This window comes from Periplaneta americana, chromosome 1 (genome assembly GCF_040183065.1).
Source record: "Periplaneta americana isolate PAMFEO1 chromosome 1, P.americana_PAMFEO1_priV1, whole genome shotgun sequence".
NCBI classification, from domain to species: domain Eukaryota; kingdom Metazoa; phylum Arthropoda; class Insecta; order Blattodea; family Blattidae; genus Periplaneta; species Periplaneta americana.
Window position 1 is genome coordinate 173,787,517 of NC_091117.1, and position 27,685 is coordinate 173,815,201.

The window sequence follows — 27,685 nt, forward strand, 5'->3', positions numbered from 1 at the left end:
TATGCTGTTGGTTATCATTTAAGTGTATAGGCGTTTTTAAAAGCTTTATAGTAAAAATAATGTCAATTTCTGAATACTAGTTAGGACAGAGAAGCAAATAATAGATGAGTAAGCTTTCGCATGAGTTTCTTAATAATGCGAACATAACCATAAAATGTATATTGAGAAGTCAACACGGAGATGAAAATCTGCAGCATGACTGTGGCTGCAAAAGTAGCGCCTTGTGTGTGAACAGACTCGCAACCTCGAATTACAACTTTTGCAGCACTCGGGTTGCGCAGCACGAAAAGTAGCCTGCAGGCGCTCTTTTGGCTTACGTGTGAACACGACACGCAACTTTTACAGCTGCAGTACAAAAGTTGCGCAGCAAAAGTAGCGACGTGTGACCGTACCTTTAGTCTACATTAGATAACTAAGTTTTATTAGTCTGCAATGTGTCCGGGTCTGTCCTGTAGATACGTCTTTGAAGATGATTTGCTGTAGACGTAAAATACATTAAGTTACATAATTAGCGTTTGAATATCGCTGGCTGTTCTCGCCCGCCTGTATTCTAATCGCACAACAGTCAATGGGAAGCCCTGTTCGCTGACCTTGAGAAAAAAACCACAACCTGTTCCCGGACACCGAGGCATTCATTATCGCTACACGAGAGTTTTCATCATTGTACAGACAACGCTGACGTGCGAAGGATGCATTATACACAGGTAAGAAAATGTAGATAAAGCGCACTTTTTCATTGGCACAATATCTATAGTAACTAGTTAAATATAAAATTACACAAATTTGTTCCTGTTTCGTTGTACTACTTGCAAAATAGATATGTACGTTTATGACAATTGAATCAGAAAATAGACTTAAGCAAGTACTTTTTCGTTATCATACAAATATACAAATGTGACGTAAACTTAAGTTCTTTCTATTTCTTCTTCATTTAGAGAAAATGTTACTACAGTGAAATCAAAATAGAACCGTGATATGGAATTATTGTTGTATACAAAATACGAAAAACCTGAAATCCCATAAGGGCAACGGCCTCCTACAGGAGTGTAGGATCAGCCGAAGGTCTACTACACTTGGGGAGCCAGTCCAAGAGAGCTTACACTTTACTTACAATCTAAACACACAAACAAGCTATACCAACTAAACACGAAAAAACTATACAGACTAAACACAAAAACTATACAGACTAAAGATATTGTTGTACTCGTACATAATTCATGATAAATTACTTCAGTTAGCTTATTTTTAAATTATAAGACGACTTTTTACAGTGTATTTCATATGTGCTTTCTACCATGTTGGAATTTTAATAAAATAAACTAACGCTACTGGTATGTTAAGTTAATCTACTGCGTAATATATTCCTAAGTAAAAATTAAATTAGGATCTTACTTTCTACACAGAGTACATTCAATAATAATCATCACTATCATTATAACAACATCATCAGAAAACATCTGCATAACATTATTCAAGTCACGATGTGAACTTGCCGTATAAATAATATTCTGCACTGATAGTATTAAACACCGAAAATCAAAATGTACGTCCAATGATAAGGATCAAAGAAATATGCGCATTACAATACGTCATATTTCATATATTAAATGATTTACAAGCAAATTAAAGCTTCAAATATAGTTGCTGCTGTTGCAACAAACAGAAAGAACGCTGATGCAACAAACAGTATATAAAACGTCTTTGCAAAATTGGTGAACTTTGATCACACCGGTAATCATATCAAGAGAAGATTTGGTATTTAAGTCTCTGCACACGGAAATCTAAATGTAGAATATGACCATTCGTCAGGATACAAAATGTAACAATATTCAATAATTGACTTCTGTAGTTTACATACCAATCTGATGTGAAAAACTTACTACAGTTATAGTTTCATTTGTTATCCGTCAGACGTTTTTACTTTCAGAAATGTCTTGCTGCTCATTTAAGATATGGTGGTAGTAGTTTTAATGGTAGTATTAGTTAGCAGCATTAGTAGAAGTAACAGTAGTGGTGTTAGATGGATGTGAATTTATTAAGTTATACTGTACATACATAATACATAGAGAATTTGCCTTGTAGTAGGCTAGTAGTAGTACCAGTAGTAGTAGTAGTAGTAGTAGTAGTAGCAGCAGCAGCAATTGTAATAGCAGTAGTAGTAGTAGCAGCAGTAGTCGTCGCAGTAGTACTACCAGTAGTAGTAGTAGTAGTAGTAGTAGTAGTAGTAGCAGCAGTTGTAATAGCAGTAGTAATAATAGTAGTAGTAGTAGCAGTAGTCGCAGTAGTAGTAGTAGTAGTAGTAGTAGCAGTAATAGTAGCAGCAGCAGTAGTAGCAGCAGCAGCAACAGTAGTAGTAGCAGCAGCAGCAACAGTAGTAGTAGTAGTAATAGTAGTAGTAGCAGCAGCAACAGTAGTAGTAGTAATAGTAGTAGTAGTAGCAGCAATAGCAGCAGTAGTAGCAGTAGTAGTAGTAGCAGTAGTAGTAGTAGCAGTAGTAGTAGTAGTAGCAGCAGCAACAGTAGCAGTAGCAGTAGCAGTAGTAGTAGTAGTAGTAGTAGCAGCAGCAGCAGTAGTAGTAGTGGTAGCAGTAGTAGTAGTAGTAGTAGTAGTGAAAAATACTCCATAAATTTTGCTTGAAACGCTTTATTAGGGACAGTTTGTACTTGTGCAACGGATATCACGACGTCTCTCAAGAATAAGGAAAAGTTTATTAATCTAGGCTAGGAGAATAAGACAACAAGAAAAACCTCTAAAACGACTATTAAACAATTGAGACCGGAACAGATCGACCAATGGTCCAAATCCAAATCCACATAACTATAGTGATATGATACTGGTGATGATAATTTACACAAATATCCTATGTGGTCGAAATAAATTGTAACTAATTTACTTTTGAAATATTTGGTACAAAATATATTTCCGAACACATGCAACACATTTAACTAAAATTTGGAAGTATAATAATCGTAAACAGTAATAACAAATGTTTCCTATACCAATAGGAATAATATATTCTCCGAAAGTTAGAATTGCAAAGTTTTAAAGTTCAGTAACAAAGGTACACATGTTATTTCATAGACATTTCCGAGTTATCATCTATCACATCGTTGAATTGGACGTGCTACCGGCGCTGATTTGGCCTATAACTTTTGGCCTCCCAGATCACCGGATTTGATACCATGTAACTTTTTTTCTTGAGATACATGAAGGATATATAGTTTATGTGCTACCACTAACCTAAGACCTTGGAGAAGTAGGATATCAGACCATTGTTGCTATTACATGCACAAGTAAAGATATGTTGAAGAGAGTGTGGCAAGAATTTGACTACCATGTTGATGTAACAATAGGTTCTCACATTAAGTGTTTATAAAGTGCCAATAAAACTTCTGGAGCTTCGTGAGCAAATTATATTCACTAAGTTATTGTGTCATTCATAGGCAATGTTACCTTGATTTTGAAACTCTATATCACTCCAGAAATTCATTGACTTTATTCCTTTCCATATTATTATTTCAAGGTCCTTAGATTAAATCCGTAAGTTGTATTCTTTGGTGTTTTAGAACACTATACATATGCGTACTGTATAATTACTGGCCTATACGATAAGTATTTTTCAGTAATAAAGAGTATAATTTGGTAATAACTCTCCTGATTCACACACTATGTCAAGCAAAGGTAATTTAATATAAACTATAATTCTCAATTTCCTTAGTTTCTTACCTCTAAATGCTAATTACGCTCTCCTATCGTCTCTACGTAACTTACATCTAAATATATGGCTCTTCTTGGATATTTGCTGTTAAAATTTTTGGGTTGAAGTTTGGGAGCACTTCTCAATTTCCTTTCAAAATTCAAAATAAATGTCAATATAGGCCTATGTTGAACACTTTTAACCATGCTTATCTAATTTGAAATGTTCTCTGACAAGTGTATATAATTTTATTATCTAATATTTCAACACGAAATGAAATCCAGCGGATTACATTTTTGGGAACAATTGGATAATACGCACGGTAGAGCAACGCCGACTACGCTTGCCACTAAACGATATTTCATACAAGTTGAGAGGATGCGAAGGCATTTCTTTCCCCTTCTACTTGCCCTGAGTCCGTCAGAAGCAGACCGGTAGCTGTTACCTCTTATACCTGCACCCCCCCAAGTTGTACACACAAGAAAATAAAATATTAAGTGAAGTACTTAAGTTGATATAAAATACAGCGACACAGATTTTCGACAATTACGTATTTCAGTATATTTTAGTGTCGTTCTTACAATATTTTCAACTGATAATTAATTAAGTTAAGGAATGTCAGTTTGTATTATAAAGTCAGGGGGGAGTGACACAGTGCAGATTGTCCCATTGTGTATGCTGTAGAGTAGCAACTAGCGGTGAAGAAAACATTTATCTTCTGCTATCAGTAGTTTTTTAATGTGCCAGTTGATATAAATAACAATAAAATTAAATATAAACGCTTACTATAGATTTTCGAAATATAGATTACCGGTGAACATTTTCAATAATAAGAATTTTCACTATGTTCAAAGTCAATTAGTCGAACGTTAGTAAGATAGACAGTAGCATCTTCCCCTTTACGGATGGTAAAGAGTGTGAGTAGAGGGGAAAGCCTATCAACCAAACTGAAATGGGGATTAGTCACCGGGCCGTACCGAGCCGTGTGAAACAAAATACAATCGAAATGGTGGTAGTAAAATTCGCGACTATATTCTTAAATAATTGACTCCACTAGTCAAGTTCAAGGTTTACGGAGTATAACGACTGTGTTTTGAATACAATGAAAGAAAATGCAAATGTACTAAGATTTTATAGTAGGTTATCACAACGAAATAAAGGGAAAAAAAGGTGTGATTCAGGGATTATCATTGAAATGAACGAAAGTAAATTTGCAGTTAATATTCACCGAACCGTTACCTACATAATTATGACCACGTTGACGTTTTATTTTTGATCTATAGAAAATACCTCGTCATATAACATTTTTGTATTACATACGAATAATATTTAAATGAAACAAGTTATATTTAAAGTTAAAATTATTTGTTAAGTAGGCTACAATATGATATAGACTAATTTAAATTAGTACATGGAGAATTAAATGAAATCTTATGTTTAAGTTAACAAGTTTTGTCAAGTGCGGCTCGTGACAGGAAGAGTTTGGCTGTAAGGTGATAATTGCGCATGCGCGGACTTGGTTAATCAAAACCTAAACTAAGCAAACCTAACCTTCGTATATGCAAGATGTATAACCGGGGAAAGAAGAAAATAAGAAAAATAAAAATATCTAACACTAACATCAATATATTCGAAAATATTGATAAGGGACAACCTATTTCTAATGAGAATATATTTCAAAATACTTTTAAAGAACAACATAATCATAACGAGAATATCTTTCAAAATATTAATAAGCCTTATCCCTGTCCGTGTGTCTAGTTTATACTAATATATGTATCTGTTCATCAAAATCTACTTAATCTTGTCTGCTGTCAGCAATGTTCAGAACGAAGGAAGTATAGAGAGAGAAAAACATTTCTCCTCCTAACGACGCCATAGGCCAACGTCATGCCCTTATGTTGGCGACATTGCATATTTAGTTCTATTTGGTCGAAACCGTAACGGCACGGTTGAAAGCTACCGTAGCTAATTCTCCAGTTTAGCGCATTTTTGTAAAAGTTTAAAGAATCTGCATCTTAATTATAATGTTAAATGATATTCTATCTGACCATGTTCGGTTAGTTGTATAGAAACATTGAGCTTCTGTTACCTGGATGTATTGTTCTATCAGATGAGTTGCTTTCACAACAATAAGCTCATCTCTGTGAAGCTTGACCACTGACCTGTAAAGAAACAAGACACTTTGTAAGAGATAAGATCCACTTCAAGAATATATGAAACTATGAACCCACACATGAATATGAATATGTAAGAAAATGAGATGGTTACTTCTCAAATTAGATTGTCAGATTCTAAATATACGAATAATAAAATTATATAGAAGTACCGTAATAGATTTTGTATATCCTGCAAAATCACAACAGAAGGACAGAGAAAAACGTAGACGATATGAAAAAAAAGCAATTCACAACCTGAAGTACAGAAAACGCAAATATCCGTGAAAATTCTTAAACAGATTTTTGTTTATTTGAATAACTGTAGTGAGAAACAAATGGATTTGGCTGAAATTTTACAGCGATTCCTTAAAATATCAACTGAGTGAGAAAATGAACTAAATCTGAAAGTGAATGTTAACATGAATTTCTATGAAAACCTGCACTCTGTGTTTAATTTATCTTGCACATTTCCTCTTAAAAGATTGTAAGTGAGCCTATAGGCCTAGTAAGTATTGAAATTACCGAGAGCAATAAATTATTATTGACAGATGTTCAAAAGAGCAGTGCAGAAGGATTTCCTCCCGTTTCTTCCGTACATGGAATATTAAATTTCAACGTCTACCTAACAATCATAAAAGAAAATAGTTGTTTATTCTTCCTTCTCCTTCATGCGTCCTTACTCTCGATAACTTATAAGCCTACAGAAGTCTACTTATGCACTATTAATTTCAGTTCTATCGGGAACTATACGACACAAAACATATAACCAATTGTTGTGAATTAACAAAAAATAATAATTAAAGGATTAGGTTCAGCTTGTAGCAGTAAAAGTTTTGGAAATATTCAACATTTTTTTCCTCCATTACAGTATCTTGTACAATAATGAAAATTGGTGTGTGTAAAATACTGTCCTTCTGCTATATGAAAAAAAATATATATATTTTTACGTTTTGGAAAAATTTATTTCTATATTTTTTTCAGAATTCAAAATGTTGGCAGTTCCCTATGCTGTGATGAAGAGTTTCCCTCATAACTCATAAACTTGTTAACTTATTCATGTTCTCTCTCTTTTATTTTATTGCTGAAACTCCATGTTTATAATATCATGCTCTTTCAACTACATTCCTTAATCAATAATATTTTTTTTTATTTACTGATATTTGACCATTTTTAAAATTAATTTATTTTTTATCAGACAATCTATCAAAGGTAGGGAAGTGATCTTGCATCATATTACAGATATGACATAAATAATCACAAAAAATTTCATCACAAAATGTTGGACAGATTTCTAGTTAAGTGCACTGCACAGTGAACTGAATTTGGAAAAAAAAAAAATGTAAATAACTTTTTTTAACTTGTAAAAATATTTTTTTTCATGTAGCAGAAGAACACTGTTTCGCACATACTAATTTTCATTATTGTACAAGATACAGTAATGGAGGAAAAAATGTTGAATATTTCCAAACTTTTACTGCTGTAAGCTGTACTAACCCCTTAAATCCACGTGCGAAGAGAAATATTATTAAAAACTGTAATTGTTATAGGACATGAGTATTGTAACGTTTCATATTACAATATGAGAGGGAAATTTGTCAAACGAGACCGCAGAACGAGTATTGTAATAATGAAGTTATAAGTATATCGTACAACGTTTTATCCACTTTGATATAAAAAATAAACTTTAATAAAAACAATTGTGTTATTTTTATTAGTCTTTTGTGGAGGGGCAATTTTTTATTATTATTATTATTATTATTATTATTATTATTATTATTATTATCATTATCATTATCATTATTATTACTATTATTATGTTTCTTCCTGCGAGCGGCGATTCGTTTATGTTTGTTTTATTAGTATCGGCAATATATTCACCATCCAATAGATTTAATAGGAAATGGTAGCGAAGAACAAGGAACTTCATTTAATTTTTATAGATCTAGAAAAACCTTATTATCCTGCATCCATCTCTCAATTATGGAACTCCCTTGGTAGTATAAGAATTGAGGAACCCGTTGTTCATCTTATTGAAAGGATTTTTCACTCAACTCGCGCTGTGGTCAATGTTGGACGAAAGTTTCAGAAGAGTTCCGGACAACTAAAGGATTAGGACAAGGCTGCGGAATGTCTTCAGCAATTTTTAAAATATATCTGAAAGGAATATCAAGGAATTGAAATTTTTCATCTGAAGGAATGGATGTACTACTGGGTGTTCAGTTCAAAGTGTGTCATGGCTCGCTGTATGCCGTCATGTGGCTAGCCGATGAGCCTAGAGAATTCAACCTTCCTACACTTCCGCAGAGGCGTATTACCTATGTGCGAGAGAAGTTGCCTAACAAGTACGGCGTTCATTCTGAAGAGTACTTACCGATACGTACGGTAACGCCGGTAGTGGCAGGAATGTGAACTGTTTGGAAACAAGTACTGAAGTGAATTTTTTTCTTACTGTCGAGATATGGGGAGAGGGTTAAGACGATTACTTACGTATTTGTTGACATTAACTTCGACGGTCAACACGGACACGGACCATTTGATTTGTGTTGTGGAATGTTGCCGTACGCAACCGATGATAACAAATACCCTGTGTACAACTTTGCTTCGCAAAATACAGTTCGAAAGAGTTACGGTAGCATACAGACCGTACTGACCGCCATCTGTTGCTACGACGTTCAAGTTGTACTGTACACGTTCTCAAGTTCAGATTGAACGCCTTGATTAATAGGCAACTTCTCTGACATAAATGCTGAAACTCACTTCAAATCGCTGACTCATCAACAGTGACGTCATGACACACTTTGAAATGAACACCCAGTAGTGCAAGGGAAACATTATACAGTATTTTTTGCTGTTGACCAGGTGGTATTTGTTCAAGATTACTATTATGCTGAAAAAATTACTTGGAGAGGTACATGCTACCTGAAACATATTCAGATTTTACTGGACAAGAATCAGTGTTTTCCCTGACCTTCTTCAAATATCGTAGTTCTTTAGGCTTTCATCCCGCACTCCCCTCTTGAGAAGACATACTTATAGGGTATATTACAAAGTCCCACCATTATTTCTGTTGCCATTATCCCTTTCTTCTTTTCTAAATTCGCACTCATTAATTTTCAAATTCTCAGGACCTAAGTTCTTAGAATACCATCGAGAACCTCACTCTGGTTCTGAACTGCAGCGATTTCACGTTCTTCATCAGGTTCGAGTTTCGAGTTCTTCGTTTAATGGATATTTTAGAAATAAAACAATGAATTCTTTACTCTTGCGAGCACTTTCAATGAGAGCTATCCAGTCTTCTTGATAAACTATTGTGTCAACCTCGCATCCTTTCTTTTCGATTAACGCAAAGTCCTAATCACAAATAACCTCTTGTCTCAAACTATGTAACTCCAGACAGATACAGATGTGCGTCGCCATTTTGGGGTGTAAAGCCTCGTTCACACTTTTCAAGTAACTTGAATTCAAGTCACTTGAAAGACGAACTTGAAAAGTGTGAACTATGTTTCAAGTTGACTTGAAATCAATTAACGGCTTGAATTCAAGTTTCAAGTGAAGTTGGATCCCTTTCTACTTTTTACTTGACTTGAAAAGCGTGAACGTCACTTGATAACTTGAATTCAAGGAGAAAAGAGCGGGAATTTAAATTAACAGCTATTTTAAGAGCGTTAAATTAACAGCTAATTGTTTTTCAGTTCTACTGGGAACGTAAAAATAATAGCAAACAGCAGTAAGTGAAATAATGACCAAGTATTTGAGTTTCTGAAGTTGTATAAAATTCACGAAGGCCTGCGGATTATAGAAACTGCAAAGTTTCGTAATAGAAATGCAAAGGAAGCTGCAAAGAAAGGAAGAGTTCATTGAAGAACTGAACAGCAGAGATTTTAACGTGGATACAGATGAGATAGCCTATGAAAAATAATACAAAACTATTAAACTGTAGATAGAAAAGAAGTGAGGAAGATATGAAGGATTAAGAAAAGAAGAGCGTTGCTTGAAGGGATGACATTTATCGCCGAAACTGGCATGGTTCAATGTGGTTGATAGATTTTTGTGGGGGAACTGTAACAGCTTCAAGATAATCATTTTCAATTATGGTAAATCAGACTCGCTTATGTTTTATTATGCGATAAGAATTATTAAATCTGCTTGAAGATTTCACTTATTCTATTTGTAATAGTCAGTGGTCGTGTATTTCTCTTATTAATCAAATTCCTAACCCATACTGAACAACGCGTTTTCCATTTCTTCAATATATTGATCATTTCCCTGGCACGGAGACGTGCTACTACAGAAATTCCTAATTACACAATATCCATAGACGCCATTTTATCCTACTTCAAAACAAAATGACTTGAACATGTCTGAACGGCGACTTGAATTCAGGTACTTGAAATCACGTGACTTGAATTCAAGTTACTTGAAAAATGTGAACAAGGCTTAAAGGCCTTGACTTGAAGCTACTCTGATTGGATTCAAGGACTTGTATGAATTTGGAGGTAAAATTACTGAATTTACCTAAATTCATTAACAGTATCTAATGTACCAACTCCATTTTATAATTAACTGTGCATTTAATCACAAAATATAGTACAAACTAGGTTTTCTATTCATTTAAGTCTATCATATTGTACCTTCCAATCTGCAAGATTATTTCACTTCCACCATGTATAGATCACTTTAAAATGCATGAAGATAAGATTACAACAAATGTGTACAGTTTTATCACAGTCTATATAGTATATAGTCACGAAGCTTGAGTTATTGTGAGTATTAGAAACAATAGACTGTGCGGGTACTATTTCGCATTATTTGTGATGAGGCGATAGTAGCGATCCTAGTAGTTAGCAACCATCAATGGATGCATATTCCCTACATGTTGAGCTTCGTGACTGTATATGCTAGACTGTGGTTATACTATGTTCTGTGAAAAACAAAACATTACTTTCAAATGATTTATTTTTATGGAAATAAATTGTTCATAGAGACTGTCTAAATGAAAATTTTATCATGAAGCTCTCGCATGAGAGATTACGTAATAATTCATTCGGTTAGATATGTTATCTCGTGGCCATGGAATGAAAAATTTATTTATTTATTTATTTATTTATGAGGTTTTACAATGTCCTAGGACATTCTCCTTTCCCCTTTTCAGGATTCTAGAGCCTTTCTCTATTCACTATTTTTCCACGCACATCTTCCAATCCCCTTTCTCTCATTGTTTTAATTATTACTTGTGTCCATGTCAGTTTGGTCTTCCATTCTTCTTTTTTGTCGTTGACATAATTAATGGACTAGCAAGTGTAGATGAATTTATATTAAAAGAGATGTAGGAATGAATAAATTGGTACATGCAGGGAAGAAATGACTGCTTATTCGGATGAATAGATGTTTTCATGGACGGAAGGAAGAAAGATTAGCTGATCGAAAGAAAGGACGGAGTGAATACAAATCGTATGAAATCCACGTAGTTCCACAACAATGAATGCCAAATCGCAGCTGTAGGCCTATTCAATATCATCCACAGATTGCAGTGTTCGGAGTCGCGGTGCTGGTCGCCATGGTGACACTTACAGACGCTCAATACTGTCCACCCATAATACGTGTAAAACTGGATTGTCGTAACGTCACTAGTTGTGAGATAACATCGCAAACTAACTGCCATAACGGAGAAGAGTACTGGTACCCGGGAAGGGTGCGCGCCTGCTGCGGTGCATGCGTTAACCGCTCGCTTGGTGAGTAGTATGGTACCCAGGATGAATGCATTCCTGCCATGGGGCATGCGTCAACCGCTCGCTTGGTGAGTAGTATGGTACCCAGGATGAATGCATTCCTGCCATGGGGCATGCGTCAACCGCTCGCTTGGTGAGTAGTATGGTACCCAGGATGAATGCATTCCTGCCATGGGGCATGCGTCAACCGCTCGCTTGGTGAGTAGTATGGTACCCAGGATGACGTCAAACCGCTCGCTTGGTGAGTAGTACTGGTACCGAGGATGGATACATCCCTGCCATTGTGCATGCGTCAACCGCTCGCTTGATGAGCAGCACTAATACTCAGGATAACTGCACTTCCACAGTGGTGTGCGAGTAAACAGCTCGCTTGCCGAGTGATATTGGTACTTACGAATCATGGGTTCTTACTCTGATACATGCGTCAGTCACTCGTTCGGTATGAGGTATACTGGTACCCAGAAAGAGCGCGCTCTTGCTGTGCTGGCCGCTCGCTTGTTTAGATAGACAGACAGACAGACAGACAGACAGACAGGCAGACAGACAGACAGACAGACAGACAGACAGACAGATAGATAGATTTATTGAGTAATATTATACATACAAATTTTATATTATCATAATTTTGTCTAAAATCCAATGCACGGGTCTTCTGACCGTACAAAAAATCGAATTACCAACATTTAATAGAATACTCATTATAACCTATAAATGTAAGACCAACAAAGAGAACATTATCTTAAAATAACCCGCTTTGTACCAGAAACAAGTCCTCCTTTGTAGGTTCCCCCCCCCCACTTATGATTACATCCAACTACTCGCTAAAAAACACATATATTAAAATGGATAATGACACAACAAAACACATTATATAATATATCCTAACCTAAAAGACCTAAAAATGTACAGTTGGGTGGATACTATTATCCCTTCCTCAGTTCGCGTCGCAAACTTCAACAGCTGCAGTTCTAATCTTTCTCGCCTTCAAGAGGAACAATCCAGTCTTTTGTTCCCATTCTCTATTCCCCATGAGGTCAAGACATGCAAGCGAACTCCTATTCTGACTTAACATCGAGGGTGGTAAATATTTTCTCCGTACATGTTCCAATTCGACACACTGTAATAAAATATGTTTATAGGAGTCCTTTTCTTTGCAATGCGGACAAAGACGCTCCCCTTCTTCGTTGACAATTTTATTACCCTTCCATGCCCCCAATCTTAGCCACGCTAAACCTGCTCTGCTGTATTTGTTACAAGAATTTATGTAGTCACACCTCCCCCAGTTAAGCATGAGATCTGATTATAAATGTAGTGAGGACTTTTCCGAACATTGGAGCTCAATTTCTTGCCTCTCGATATCAATTAAACGCATCTTCACATTACGCCATGCATTCCTCCTGTTATTCTCTCCTCTCTCCCACACCCATCCCATTCCTACATGATGCAGCCCTCTCTGCAGTTTATAAACCCACCCCTTTTCCCAGCCCTCTCTTTGTCGATTGTTCAGCAAAACCGGAAAGTGTGTGCTTTTGCTGTTGTGAGCGCGTCTGCATCTTGCTTGGCGAGTATTTAGCACTAACACGAAGGACGTGTGGTCTTTAGCTGTGGTGTGTGTGTTAGTCATTCGCTTTATGAGTGGTTGGCTTGAATTTGCTTTAGAAGTGCACGCTTTGGCCCATTGAGCACCCTATAAGGAGTGAAAAGTAATGAAAACGAAAAAACTCCGGGAGGTTCTATGGAACACCAAGACAGTTTTCCCTAATGCCATATTGTGCTATGAGGCAAATTTTGGGAGACACCAGATCTTAATGTAACACAAACCACTGCTATGCTTTATTGCACGAGTCTTTTATAATACATTTGTGCGAGATCGTGCGTACTTGCTTGGTTTCCGCATAAAACCAACCCGCGGTAAGTCTAAAATTTCACATTCAGTATTCCCAACCTAACACACATAACAATTTCCCTCTTCTGACCGCTTAAGTGACATATTGATTTTACTGCTTTAGGCTTTTAACATATTATTTTTAGAGACGTTCAATATAGTAATAATTATAAATTGGAAACTTACCACTGCAATTTCACCTAAATTTCACTGTTAATTATTGTTTTTAAATATTTGCAAAAATTAAGTAAACTCTACAACTCCACTAAAGTTACTGCATTTCGTGATGCATGTAACATTAAGGAAGCCGTTTGTTTTAAGTTCGCATTTATAGACTGGGGGGAAAAAAAAGACAGACGTATATCACGGCCTGCTGGAGTATAGCAAACACAGAAAACATTTTAAAGCAACAATGGTGAAGATAGATATTTTTGTTTTCCACAATTTCCGTCATTGAACAGAAACCAAGATGGAGATTTCATTACAACTAATTAGAAATTCCTCTTTCAGGTATGTAATAAACGATCTTCGCACAAAATAATGTAGGATACACGAGCGGTATGTTTTCTTTCAATTCTCGGAAATTAAAAAATCTCAACTATGTTTCACTTTTTCAAACTTTTCCTCGAACATGAAAACTTGAACATACCGCTCTTGTAACGCATATTACTATTACACAATAAAATCTCTGCAAAAGATGTTCAAAAACATTTACACACCAAATTCAGTAGGGGTAGGGGCACGGCATGTTTCTATCTCTTGGTCCAAAGGGTTGTGGGTTCGAGTCCTGCCTCGGGCATAGTGTTGTTTACGTAATAGTTCAAGAAACCGGAAAACAGGAAAAGAGAAACGAAAAAGGGGGAAAATAAGTAAAAAAGAAATATTTTCTTCAGCCCTACTAATTATTTAACAAGTATAGATGTTAAGACAATTATTTTGGATACGGACACTGTAAACGGAAAATTTATTTGGAACATCTGTCTTTAGTATAAGAAAGCTCAATGATTTCTCTCGGTAATTTTAGCAGCTTAAACATCAGAAAGGCAAAGTAGTGTAATTAGAATTATGTGCGAATAGTTTGAAGGGATGTAATGCTTCCATTCTCATCGTGGTCTTCTGTTAATTAATTTTGTTTTATTCCTCATTTCTTCTTCTGTCTCTCTTTCCCTCTCACACCAATAAGTAGTGTGCTTTGAATATTCCTATAGTTGAGCAAGGATCGTCTTAAGCTGTAAAATATGTTCTGGCTCTCACGGAAACTTAAACAGTCGGCGGAGCCATCTACACACGCATACCTAACATTCATACAGTAGGAGAAAGCTTCTTGGAGGGAACTAGCAACGGGAAGCAGAGATCTAGTAAGGCAGTAAGATGTCTCCCCGGTCTTGAGTATTTTCAAGTAACCCATATTCCTGTCACAACCCTATCCAAATGTACACACTGATGCAAAATGTTATCAATTGTCTGCTTATTACAAGTAAAGGTTTTTATTCACGTGCGTCCTCTTTTCACTTTTGCTTTTGTAAATGTATGGAAGGTAGTAATCCAGTCTTCATCGCAAGGTCTTAAAATATCAAAACCGCACAGCAATCTGAAACTATTAGACTTTATAAAAAGGGATGCGTTAGGAGGAAAATTTGTAATGGCTGGCTAAATTATCTTTATGACATCATCACTTGAGATGGAAGGTTCACCTATTCTGTTGAACTTGTTACCCACTAGTTAGTTTCGAAGCGTAAAAGAAATATATTTTGAAACACAACTACAAAACCCACAATCACAAACCAATCACCATTGAAATATGAAAACTCCAAAACTTTCTATTTCATTTGTATAGGCCTAATACATGCAGGATGTTACATAAAAAATTCTACGGTCAATTACTATAAGATATTACTCACATAAAATGCAGAAGATAATAACTCCAACATTACTGTGAACTGTTAAATATTCATATGTAAAGGTAAAGGTATCCCCGTCACATACCATGAAGGCACTTGGGGGGGCATGGAGGTAGAGCCCCATGCTTTCCATGACCTTGGCACTAGAATGAGATGGTGTGGTCGGCACCAGCTCTGACAGCATTTTACCCCCGGGAAAGACCCGGTACTGAGGCTGAGTGAACCTCGGGGCCGTTCTGGAAGTTTGGCAACGAGAAAAACCCCGTCACCTCTCGGGATCGAAACCCAGACTTTCCAGTCCGTAGCCAGCTGCTCTACCAACTGAGCTACCCGACCGCCGATTCATATGTATTATTGTAAAACACAAAACATTACGTTTAATTGACTCGTGATTAGTAAAATACTGCAGATTGTTCATAGGAACAAGCTAAATAAGAATTTTATCAGAAAGTTTTCCGCATACGAGATTACGTAACAATTCATTCAGATATCAGATTTCTCGTAGATGGATTATATGCAAGTATGAATGAACGTATATTAAAATAGACATAGAAATGAATATAAAGCTACATCTATGGAATAAAATATGTCCGTATATTTGGATAAATGTTTCCATGGACGGACGGAACGAGGGATAGTCATTACAAGGTTGCATATGTGAAGACATAATTATCACACGATATCCGCATAATTGCACAATAAAGAATGCCAAATATTAGTTGTATTCAATATCATCTGCAGGTTGCAGTGTTTGGCGTCATAGTGCTGGTCACCATGGTGACATTTAGCAACGCTCAATATTGCCCACCCCGAATATTTGTGAGTTTGGACTGTCGTAATGTCGATAGATGTAAAATAACATCGCAAGCTGACTGCCGTGAGGGAGAAGAATATTGGTACCCGGGAAGAGTGCGCTCCTGCTGTGGTGCGTGCGTCAAGCGCTCGCTTGGTGAGTAGTACTGGTACCCGAGAAGAGTTGGGTCAACCTCTTGCTTTGTGAGTAGCATTGGTACACAACATGATGAGTGCGTTCCAGCTGTGACGCTTGAATTACCTACTCATTTGGTGAGTAATATTAGTACTATGAAAGAATGGACTCCTGCTCACTTGGTGAGTAGTACTGGAATGAAAAAGTGGTCTCCTGTTGTAGGCCTAATGTATTCGTCAGTTGCTCGCTTTACCGGTAATATTGGTACACAGGCTTAATGCGCCCCTGTTGTAAATTATACATCAACCTCATAATCAGGGAAAGGATTTATATGTAAATACATATTTACTTATAAAGCTAATATAATTTATATTTTGCATTATCTTTATGTTTCACAATGTGTAGGGTTGAAAAATCCTACTTTTATTTTCCATATTTTTCCATATTTTAGAGTTTAGTACATATTTTCGTTAATTTCCATATATTTTCCATATTTCATATAAAACAGTCCATATTATATTAGGTTTAACAATAAAACAAAACAAAATTCCATTAACTTTTAAAAATACATTTCAACAATAGAGATTTAAACACATGTTCAGTAATCCCTTTAACATCAGAGTTATTTGAAAATTAGCAGTCCTATCAACAATGGGAAAGTAAGTTACAAAACTGTATTAATTTAATTTAAAATTTTTAACAGACTTCAGTTGTGCAGCTCAACAGTTAAATGCCAGTCAGAGTACACATAGGTTCAGTTTTGTAAATCATACTATAAAGACGGTAAATATGCCAAAAGTACGTCATTCAGTCAATTTAAAATCAAAACTAACAAGTTACATTTCAGAATTTAAAGAAGATGGTTTATCAACTGACAATAAAATATTATTTTGTAATTTGTGTCAGTGTGCAGTATCATCTACACAAAAGTTCCTGGTGCAACAACACATTACAACTAGTAAACATCAGGCCAACAAACAACTAAATTCCAAGCAGAGACAATTGTTTTTAACACAACCAACAACATCGAATGTAAGATCTGAGTTTAACATCGACCTGTGCCGTTCTCTCATCTCTGCTGATATTCCTCTCTACAAACTAAAGAATAAGGTCTTCAGGGAATTCCTTGAATAAATATACTCAACATACAATCCCGGATGAGTCAACACTTAGGAAGACGTATGCTCCATCCATCTACGATGAGACAATACAGAAGATAAGAGATGAAATTAAAGATAGTTCAATTTGGGTTTCCATTGATGAGACTCCCGACAAAGAAGGTAGACTTGTTGGTAATGTAGTTATCGGTTTGTTAAGTGAACAATATTCTGAACGAATTCTTTTACATTGTGATGTTCTAGAAAAGTGCAATAACAAAACTATAGTTAAACTGTTCAACGAAGCTATGGGTATCCTGTGGCCAAAGGGTATTATGTACGATAATGTGTTATTCTTTATTAGCGATGCTGCCCCTTATATGGTCAAAGCTGGACAAGCATTATCTGTTGCATATCCTAAATTGACTCATTTTACTTGTGTGGTGCATGCATTTCATCGTGTGGCAGAAGTGGTCAGAGACAATTTCCCTAAAGTAGATTTGTTGATTTCATCAGTGAAAAAAGTATTTCTCAAAGCTCCCAGTAGAGTTAACGTGTTGAAAGAAATGTACCCTGAAATTCCATTGCCACCAAAGCCAATTTTAACTAGATGGGGTACATGGCTAGAAGCAGTTGAATATTATGCCGAACATATAGACTCTATTAACAATGTTCTCCTTGCATTGGACTCTGAAGATGCAGTCTCAATTGATACTGCGAAAACAGTTACCTGTGACATAAGTGTGAAGAATGACTTAGCTCACATTCAGCATACATTTTCATGCATCATAAAAACGCTCAAAAGTCTCCAAAATAGGCACCTTTCACTATCTGAAAGTTTTGAAATTATAAATAGTACTGTGGAACAACTGAATCGTGGTAGAGGTAAAGTTGCAGATGCAGTAAGAGCTAAGGTGGACACTGTACTTTCAAAAAACCCTGGATATGAAGAACTACAAAAGGTTGTTGCTGTGATGAGTGGTGAATCAACAGTGAAGATTAACTTGGACTTATCCCCAGCAGACATTGTGAAATTGAATTATGTACCAGTTACTTCTTGTGACGTCGAACGCTCTTTTAGTCAGTATAAATCTATCCTCAGAGACAATAGAAGAAGATTCACTTTTCAGCACTTGAAAGAAATGTTTGTAACCTATTGTTATGGTAACAGACAATAAAAATTGTGTTTTGTTGAAACTACATTGGAAGATAAGGTACGTCCATTATATTTTTTGTTTAGTTTGATTAAAATGTACCAATATTTAACGTACATAGTCATTTTTTTATAATTTTAAGTCCATATTTAATTCCATATTTTGGTAAAAATCCATATTTAATTCCATATTTTGGTAAAAATAACTACATATATATTTACATATTTCATATATTTTTAGTCCATATAAATCCGTTCCCTGCTCATAATATTAGCTTCCTAAATGTTTTTACGTATGCGCACCATTAGCATAACTGCTACAGCGTCGACTTTTCATGCTGATAACCCGGGTTGAATCCCGTAGTGTCCCACTGGAATTGTGATAGTAAGACTTAACTTGGTAGTAGGTTTTCGCAGGTAGTTTACTGCCGTTTTTCCCACCGGCATTCTACCATAGCTCCACCAGACACCATCAATGACGTAAGCTAAGTGTCAGTCATTAAATTAAAAAGAACTTTTCAAATTTGTGTCTTATAAGTTTCATCCTGGAAGCTATTAATAAACTGAAATCAAGATAATGATAAATTTAATTTCATACTTATGTACTTAATTTACTTTTAACACAATCTCTGAGGCGTAAAGACTGTCCTATTACATACTGTATATAAGCGTATACAGAATGTTTCATAATTTCTATTACAAAAATATAGGGATTGTAGAGGGGACTAAGTAGATAAAGTTTTGATTAGGAATCCTTGTCCGGAAATGTATCGTTTCCATGCTAAATAAGTTTGAAGATCGAATCGATTTCACATCTCCCACTTCAATAGAGACAATGAGCTCTTGTCAGTGTGCACTACAATGGTTCCACGTACCGCCTAACAGGTCCTTCCTGCAAGAGTACTGGTAGAGTTACGTGAAGATTTGCTACTGGCACTACATCAGCAAATGTGGTTTCAACATGATGGCTCACCCGTGCACTTCTCACTTGTCATCCGCGAACATCTCCACCAAACATTCGGGGAAAGGTGGATAGGTCGAGGTGGTCCAACTCCTTGGCCACCACGGTCGCCAAATTTAACTCCTCTCAGCCTTTCCCTTTGGGACCACATGAAGAACCTTGTTTATGAGTTTCCTACAGAGTCGGAGGAAGATCATTGTCTCTAGTGAAGTGGGAAATGTGAAATCGATTCGATCTTCAAACTTATTTTGCATCGAAACGAAACATTTCCGGAAATGGGTTCCTAATCAAAACTTTAACTACTTAGTCCCCTCTACAACTCCTAGAAGTTTGTATAGAAATTATAAAACTCACTGTATATCATGTAGGCCTAATACTTGTGAATATAAACAAGTACAAAGACGAAATATAATAGAGTCTATAGCTGCAATATATCTCGGAACAGCAGTTAGGTACAATTGCTCCACATTTCATAAAAAAATAATCTACATTCTACCTATCTCCAGGAATACCCTTAGGCCTTGCTGACTTATTAATAGACAATTAGGCTAATTATGACTATTTTGTGAACATTCCAACTTTCTCTAAGGAACGTGGACGTAACTGGTGAGAGGGTTAATCCTAAAAATATACTGTGATTAAGCTATTGATAAACATATTTCACTTTATAATTTGCAGTTCAATTTAATATTGTCTCATGAGAAGCAGAATAAAATTGCTGAGTAACTTTTGGCGTTGGATCTCGGACTTATTTCGCCACCATAGTTACACTTCTTCTCCTCCATCATCATCATCATCATCATCATCATCATTGTTTATTTCCCATATTTGGGGTTTGCGTCCGAAGTAGAGTCGACTGCGAACTGCCACCGCACTTGGACATCCATGATATGTGGTCATTGGTTGATAGTGGTAGTACTTTGCACTGTGGACTCTCTTCCTGGGACTCATGATAGCTCGAGGGACCGCGGTGATGTCTACATGGAAAGTTAAAAAAGGATTCTGTATGCGGCCTGTAGGGAAGTTCGGTGGAGGCCCATAGAGGAATCTGTAGGAGTATGGCTTTAGGCTTAAACGATATTCCATACAAGTTGAGAGGTTGCGAAGGCATTTCTTTCCCCTTCTACTTGCTCTGAGTCCATCAGTGACAGACCGGGAGCTGTTACCTCTTATACCTGCACCTCCCAAGCTGTACACACTAGCAAATAAAATATTAAATAAAGTACGTAAGTGAATAGAAAATACAGTGACACAGATTTTTGACAATTACATGTTAGAGTATATTTCTGTGTAGTGTTGCAATATTTTCAACTAATAATTAATTATATTAAGGAATGTTAGTTTGTATTATGAAGTCAGGGGAAGCGACGCAGTTCAGATTGTCCCAGTGTGTATGCTGTAGAGTAGCAACTAGCGGTGGAGAAAACATTTATCATCTGTTGTCAGTAACTTTTTAATGTACCTGTTAATATAAACAGCAATAAAATTCAATATAAACGCTTAGTGTAGACTTTCGAAATATAGAGTACCGGTAAACACTTTTAGAAATAAAATTTTTCACTGTGTAGAAAGTCAATTAGTCGAACGTTTGTAAGATGAACAGTAGCATCTTTCCCTTCACTGATGGTAGGGAGTGTGAGTAGAGGGGAAAGACTATCAACCAAACTGAAATGGGGTTTAGAGCATCCACACCATTCCATACAATGGGCCCACCCAAGCGACCTACGTGCAAGAGTATCCCAAGCCGGTATCCCTTCCCTCAAGGGGAACTAAAATAATAGTTCATTACTGCTATATCACTTTCCTTCCTGGGAAGAAGGTTAGAATGGACTTTTTTTTCTGTTTATTTACATAGAAAAAATATAATAATTAATTTATTTACAAATAAGGAAGTACCAAGCTTCATTTTTCCGTGTGTTCGTTAATGTGTGTCCGTAGGTCTATATCATAGTCGGTTAACAAGCCCAAAGATTTGGTTCTGAGAAAACTTTGATACAAGAATGATAACTTATAACCACTTAGCAAAAAAGTATATGCCCTAATGATTCTTTCTCATATTTTTATGTTTCAGAAAAGGATGAAGCATGCTCAAATGATATGATGGATTCACATGTAAATGGTTGCAAGAGTGGGTTATGTTGCTCCAGAGAGAAAACATGTGTTGTTAATGCTGAGCCAGAAGATTACTGAAGTGGAACGTGAAATGATTTTTAAAAAGGATACAAAAATAATACCTCAATCATTTGTACCCTATCTTTGTGTTTGTACAATTCATTGAATTATAAAATATATCAAACAGTGAATTTATGTTCATTTGGTACAGCAATGGAGCCGAATATAATTTTAAACTTAAATTTCTCTTCTGCTTCAGTTCCTTTCCAACATTTAAGGATTTATCGTAATCCAAGTCTTGTCCCTGGGATGTTATTTGTATCCCTACAGTAAAGCACGCCATAACCAACGACCTCAGGAAACTGTTACTTTCGTCACTAAAGAAGATATGATGACGTCAAATCAATGCAGCAAATATCTACTTTAATTTGAAATAAATTCTAAACAAAACAGCGCGCAACATTGTGTAGACTAGAAAATAATAACAGGTCGGTCTTACAAGTATGTTAATGAACTTCTACGGAAAAGTCCCTACATGGGCTGCAGTTTAGAAACTCGTCGTTTACTGATTTTTAATTCTGAGCCTCTGTTATATATGTCAAACAAAGGTTTTCAGAATATGGAATTAGTAACCACTCTCTTCTTATGTGCAGTTCTGTATTTCTCGTTTTTATTATGGGACCTCACTTGACACTTTACAAGTCAGATGGCGTTAACGTCTTCCGTAAGAAGTAATGAACACCAAGAACTTATGGTCCTCGAAAATACACTGAACAGCTAGAACATAGACTTTCTACACTGGTAACCCAGGTTCGAATTCCGTGTCCAAGTGCAATTTTTTATGTAGGCTACAAAGGTGGTGCTTGATGGTAGGTTTTTCCGTTTTCCTTACCGGAATTCTAACATGTCTCTATTAATCATCATGCGTTGCTATATCGAGGTTAACGCTTACGGTGGGAAAAGAACTGGGTCTTCGGCGCGTCGCTCGTAGATGAGGACGCTTGGGTGTATGACTAAATGTCAAGTAGGCCTATCCGTTATTGGATGAGAAACAATATTGAACACGAATGTAAATAAATATCGCCATACAAAATATTTGTCAATTCAAATTAATTATTACAAAATTTGAGCCAAACGAAATTAATATAATTTGAAGTGTGTAGTCTCAGTAGAAAAAATTTCGAAAGTTATAGAAAAAAAAATAATTTACTTGCATTAGCTTCCGAACTAAGCGCTCCGTAGTTCCAGTCCCCCGTAAACAAAACGCACGGACCAAGGATGTATATCCTTCTACAGCTACTTTCTCCGAACAGTAGTAATAAACAAGTTGAAGTCAGCTATAATAACCTTAAATTCATGTCATATTTTATTGCCATATTTAATTTTTTCAGACTAAATATAAAATAAAAATTAAAAATCAATTCATACTATTTTGTGAAAAACTGAGTTCAAGATCAAATATAATTTCATCACCTTCGAGAAATTCCGAATTTGTCCTAACGTCCAAGTTAATACCAGATGGATAATACATGCCATTTGAAAGAAAATCATGATTGCAAAATTTATAACTACATTTTTGTCGTGGTGCAGCTTATGAATCTCATAAATCTACACACACTAAAATGTAACTTACTATAAATAGGGAACTGATTTCCAGTTTCGTAACTATTTTTGTGCGAGATCGTGCGTATTTGCTTGTTTTCCGCACAGAACCAATACGCGGTAAGTGTGAAATACCACATTCAGTATTCCCAACGTAACACACATAACAATTTCCCTCTTCTTACCGCTTAAGCGCGACACTCATTTTACTGCTTTAGGCTTTTAACATATTATTTTTAGAGACGTTTAACATAGTAATAATTATAAGTTGGAAACTTACCACTGCAATTTCACCTAAATTGCAATGTTAATTATTGTTTTTAAATATTTGCAAAAATTAAGTAAAGTCTACTACTCCACGAAACCTATTGCATTCCTGATACAAGTAACATTAAGGAAGCCGTAAAAAAATATACTAGATTCCAGTTGCCGATGTTATTACTGCAATATGTTATATAAATAATATTGTTAAAATATTAAAATGAAAAATAAATCATTACATAACCTTACCGTTTGTTTTAAGTTCGCATTTATAGACTGGGGGAAAAAAAGACAGACGTATATCACGGCCTGCTGGAGTATAGTAAACACAGAAAACATTTTATAGCAACAATGTTGAAGAAAGATATTTTGGTTTTCCGAAGTTGCCGTCATTAAACAGAAACCAACATGGAGATTTCATTGAAACTAATTAGAAATTCGTCTTTCAGATATGTAATAAGCGATCTTCGCACAAAATAATGTACGGTACACGAGCGGTATGTTTGTTTTCATGTTCTCGGAAATCAAAAAAGCTCAAATACGTTTCGCTTTTTCAATCTTTTCCTCGACCATGAAAACGTCAACATACCGCTCTTGTAACGTATATTACTATATTTACTACGTCGTAGACGTACGGTATTCAGATATCTCTACGTTTCATGTACATTGTACACATTATCCCCCTATAGAATCTAAAATGCTTAAATGGTCCATAAACTCCTATAAATGCCTCAAACTTGTTTCTGCCTGAAAAGCGCCTTTTTAATATTTTTTTATGTGTCAAATAAAAATTCCGGTACTAAACATGAAATAATGCCAGGATAACTACAAAAATGATATTAACATTATCTTACAAACACTGGTCTCGCAATTTCGTCCCGTATTAGTCTTTAAAAAAGGATATAGAAAGAAAGGGGAGAGAAGAAAATTTTACCTAATTTCCTGGAACTGAAGTTCATTAGGAAAAGTCTATGTACTAGATTCTTTATGTTATGCGAGAGCTTACAAGTTAGTTTTCACGTCATGCCCCCCTGTTATGAGAAATTAAACTGACTAATCAACAATAATTCATAGATAGAATTTGAGTCTTCAGTTCAGTAGCACTCATTGTCAGCACCAGTTCTTCGTACTTAAATTCCACCTGAAATGAAGTTTTACTAAAATTAAAATTATCAAGGATTAATTTTAAATAAAGTCCTAAAACGTTCTAAATTTAATCTTATAATGTTTAAATTCTCTTTTTTAGCACATAGAAATCTGTTCCCTACGATTTTAAATGCCTATAGACTAAAGTAGGCTAATAATAATTATTTTATTGTAATCTGCAATAATTCACTGATAGAATTTGAGTCTACAGTTCAGTAGCACTGATTGTCAGCATCAGTTCTTTGTACTTAAATTCCACCTAAAATGAAATATATTTTACTAAAATTAAAATGATTAATTGTTAATTTTAAATAAAGTCCTAAAAAGTTCTAAATTTAATTTTATACAATACTAAATGTCTCTTTTTTTAGTACCTATAAATACGTTCTCTGTGATATTAAATGCCTATAGACTTAAGTAGGAAAATAATAATTTTATTGTAATCAGCAATAATTCACTGATAAAATTTGAGTTTTCAGTTCAGTAGCACTCATTGTCAGCATCAGTTCTTTGTACTTAAATTCCATAAAAAATGAAATATTTACTAAAATTAAAATAATTAATTGTTAATTTTAAATAAAGTCTTAAAACGTTCTAAGCTTAATTTTATACAGTCCTAAATGTCTCTTTTTTTAGTACCTGTAAATCCGTTCCCTACGATATTAAATGCCTATAGACTTAAGTAGGATAATAATAATAATTTTATTGTAATCAGCAATAATTCACTGATAAAATTTGAGTCTTCAGTTCAGTAGTAGGGCCTACTCATTGTCAGCATCAGTTCTTTGTACTTAAATTCCACCTAAAATGAAATATTTACTAAAGTTAAAATTATTAATTGTTAATTTTAAATAAAGTCCTAAAAACTTATAGATTTGATTTTATTAAGTCCTAAATGTATCTTTTTGGCACCTAGAAATCAGTTCCCTGCGATATTAAATGGCTATAGACTTAAGTAGGCTAATAATAATAATAATAATAATAATAATAATAATAATAATAATAATAATAATAATACTGTAAACAGCAATAATTCACAGATAGAATTTGAGTCTTCATTCAGTAGCACTGATTATCAGCATCAGTTCTTTGTACTTAAATTCCATCTAAAATGAAATATTTACTAAAATTAAAATTATTAATTGTTAATTTTAAATAAAGTCCTAAAAAGTTCTAAATTTAATTTTATAAAGTCCCAAATGTCTCGTTTTTAGCACCTAGATCCGTTCCTTATGATATTAAATGCTTATAGACTTAAGTAGGTTAATAATAATTAAAGAAATACTACGAATTTCGAAACTCTACATTTAAATTAAATTCAATATTCTTTCGTAAAATATTGTATTACTCTTAACATAAAATTATGTTTGTAATATCCATAAAAACCTAAATGCCCTCCTACTGTCTCCTTACAATTTGTTATGCTCGACGCCATTGTTTTTTACCTGACACTCAGGTGCTTATGTCAATGTTCTTAACCGGAATGTGTAATAGTGGACCTTGATTATAAAACATGACAAGAAGTTGATGCTTGTATAAACTTTGATGGGAATAGGTACGAGATTCGAGGAAGATATTAATTTTTCTTACGTTTCTAATCATTGCGTTTAATATCATTAGTTGTGTACCGGCATATCATTATTGCGCTTATTCTCTTGAATCGTAAGTTCATGTGTCGGAATTTCATCTCTTGCATCTTGAACTAGCCATTATAATATCAAATGTCATGGAACCAAGTCTGACTGTCGTTCGTACAGGAAAGGAATTTCCAGTTATTTCGAGACTTATGTAAAACCACCAAAGCCACAAACTCTTCCTGTTTTTCACAGTTTCAAATAATCTAATAAGGCTACAAGAGCCATTTCACTGCAAATCTAATACACAAGGCATTCATTTCAAAACTTCCCAGTCTAAATAACTAATTATTTAAATTTAATTCAATTTAGATATTGAGGGGGAAGTCTGAAACCAGACTTAATTGCATTTTAGATTTTACCCCCTATCCCCAAACACCACACTTTTAAATTTCAAATAGAATTCCTATATTTTTTACTTAAATATGAAACAGCATTAACGGTTTATTTTTTAAGGTTCATGGAATAAATCCAGACACAGCAGAGAGCTAAATTGCTGTTTAAATGTATTAACAATATATTATGCAAATTAAGTACATTTGGTATTTAACCCTCCTAAATTTCATATTATTCAGCTCCAGTTCAGGTGGAACTTAGGCCGTGTCTCAACGCTACATTTTCAGCTGAAGTGAACTAGATTGTTTACTAAATAGTCGGATGTGGCATCAGAAGTTACGATCCAAAGCTACATAGTGCATAGCAATCAAGTCTGTAGTAGCTAGTAAACGAAAATGCTTGCTTGATTGCTGACTTGTTCACTAAACAAACATGGATACCTCATTAGCAATTGGGGTTATGAAAACTGAAAATGCTTTGGAAGTGAAATAATGTAAATATAATGTAGAATAACACGTTAACTTTGAACACTGGCATTGTTAGTACCTTCTGTACAATGTTTTAAACATTATTGTAATATAATATTAAGCCCTTATATTTTCCATATACATAACTCGTAATGAAACTGCATTAGGACACTGCCTTCTTAATTTAGTGCTGCACGGTGATGTCATGGTTTTTAGAAAAGTAGTCTATAAAGAAGGCCATGTTTCAAGCATACATGTCCAAAGCTCCCTAGTGTGTAGTTTACAAGTCACCTAGTTGCTAGTCAGTAGTGTGTAGTATGGACGAGCTTTGAGACACGGCCTAAGTAATGACTTTGTAGGGAAAGGCATTGGGTCGCTATAAATTTAAAGAGTAAATATATCACTTGTGTGCGATTTAATTAATATGCAGTACAGCACCGTAAATCTTTATTATATTTTCGCTTTACAGTGAAAGGAATTTAGAACCACCAAATACAGATTTGAAAGTAGACATGGGCGCTATGGTTTTGAAACACCGTGACGTACTGCTGACAGGTGAAAAATGGACAGTAGTTGCGAACACCTATTTGGAAGTATACAGAGATTCAATTTTACTA

At 35.1% G+C, this 27,685-nt stretch overlaps 1 protein-coding gene across 1 annotated transcript; it reads left to right on the plus strand.

Annotated features, from left to right (window-relative positions):
• The first annotated feature begins 549 nt into the window (after positions 1–549).
• LOC138704343 (uncharacterized) lies at positions 550–21,813 on the plus strand. Its single transcript, XM_069832188.1, has 3 exons — positions 550–704; positions 16,113–16,320; positions 21,582–21,813. Exons 1-3 carry the CDS (start codon positions 690–692, stop codon positions 21,698–21,700), a joined length of 342 nt encoding a protein of 113 aa, XP_069688289.1. The 5' UTR covers positions 550–689; the 3' UTR covers positions 21,701–21,813.
• Positions 21,814–27,685: the final 5,872 nt, after the last annotated feature.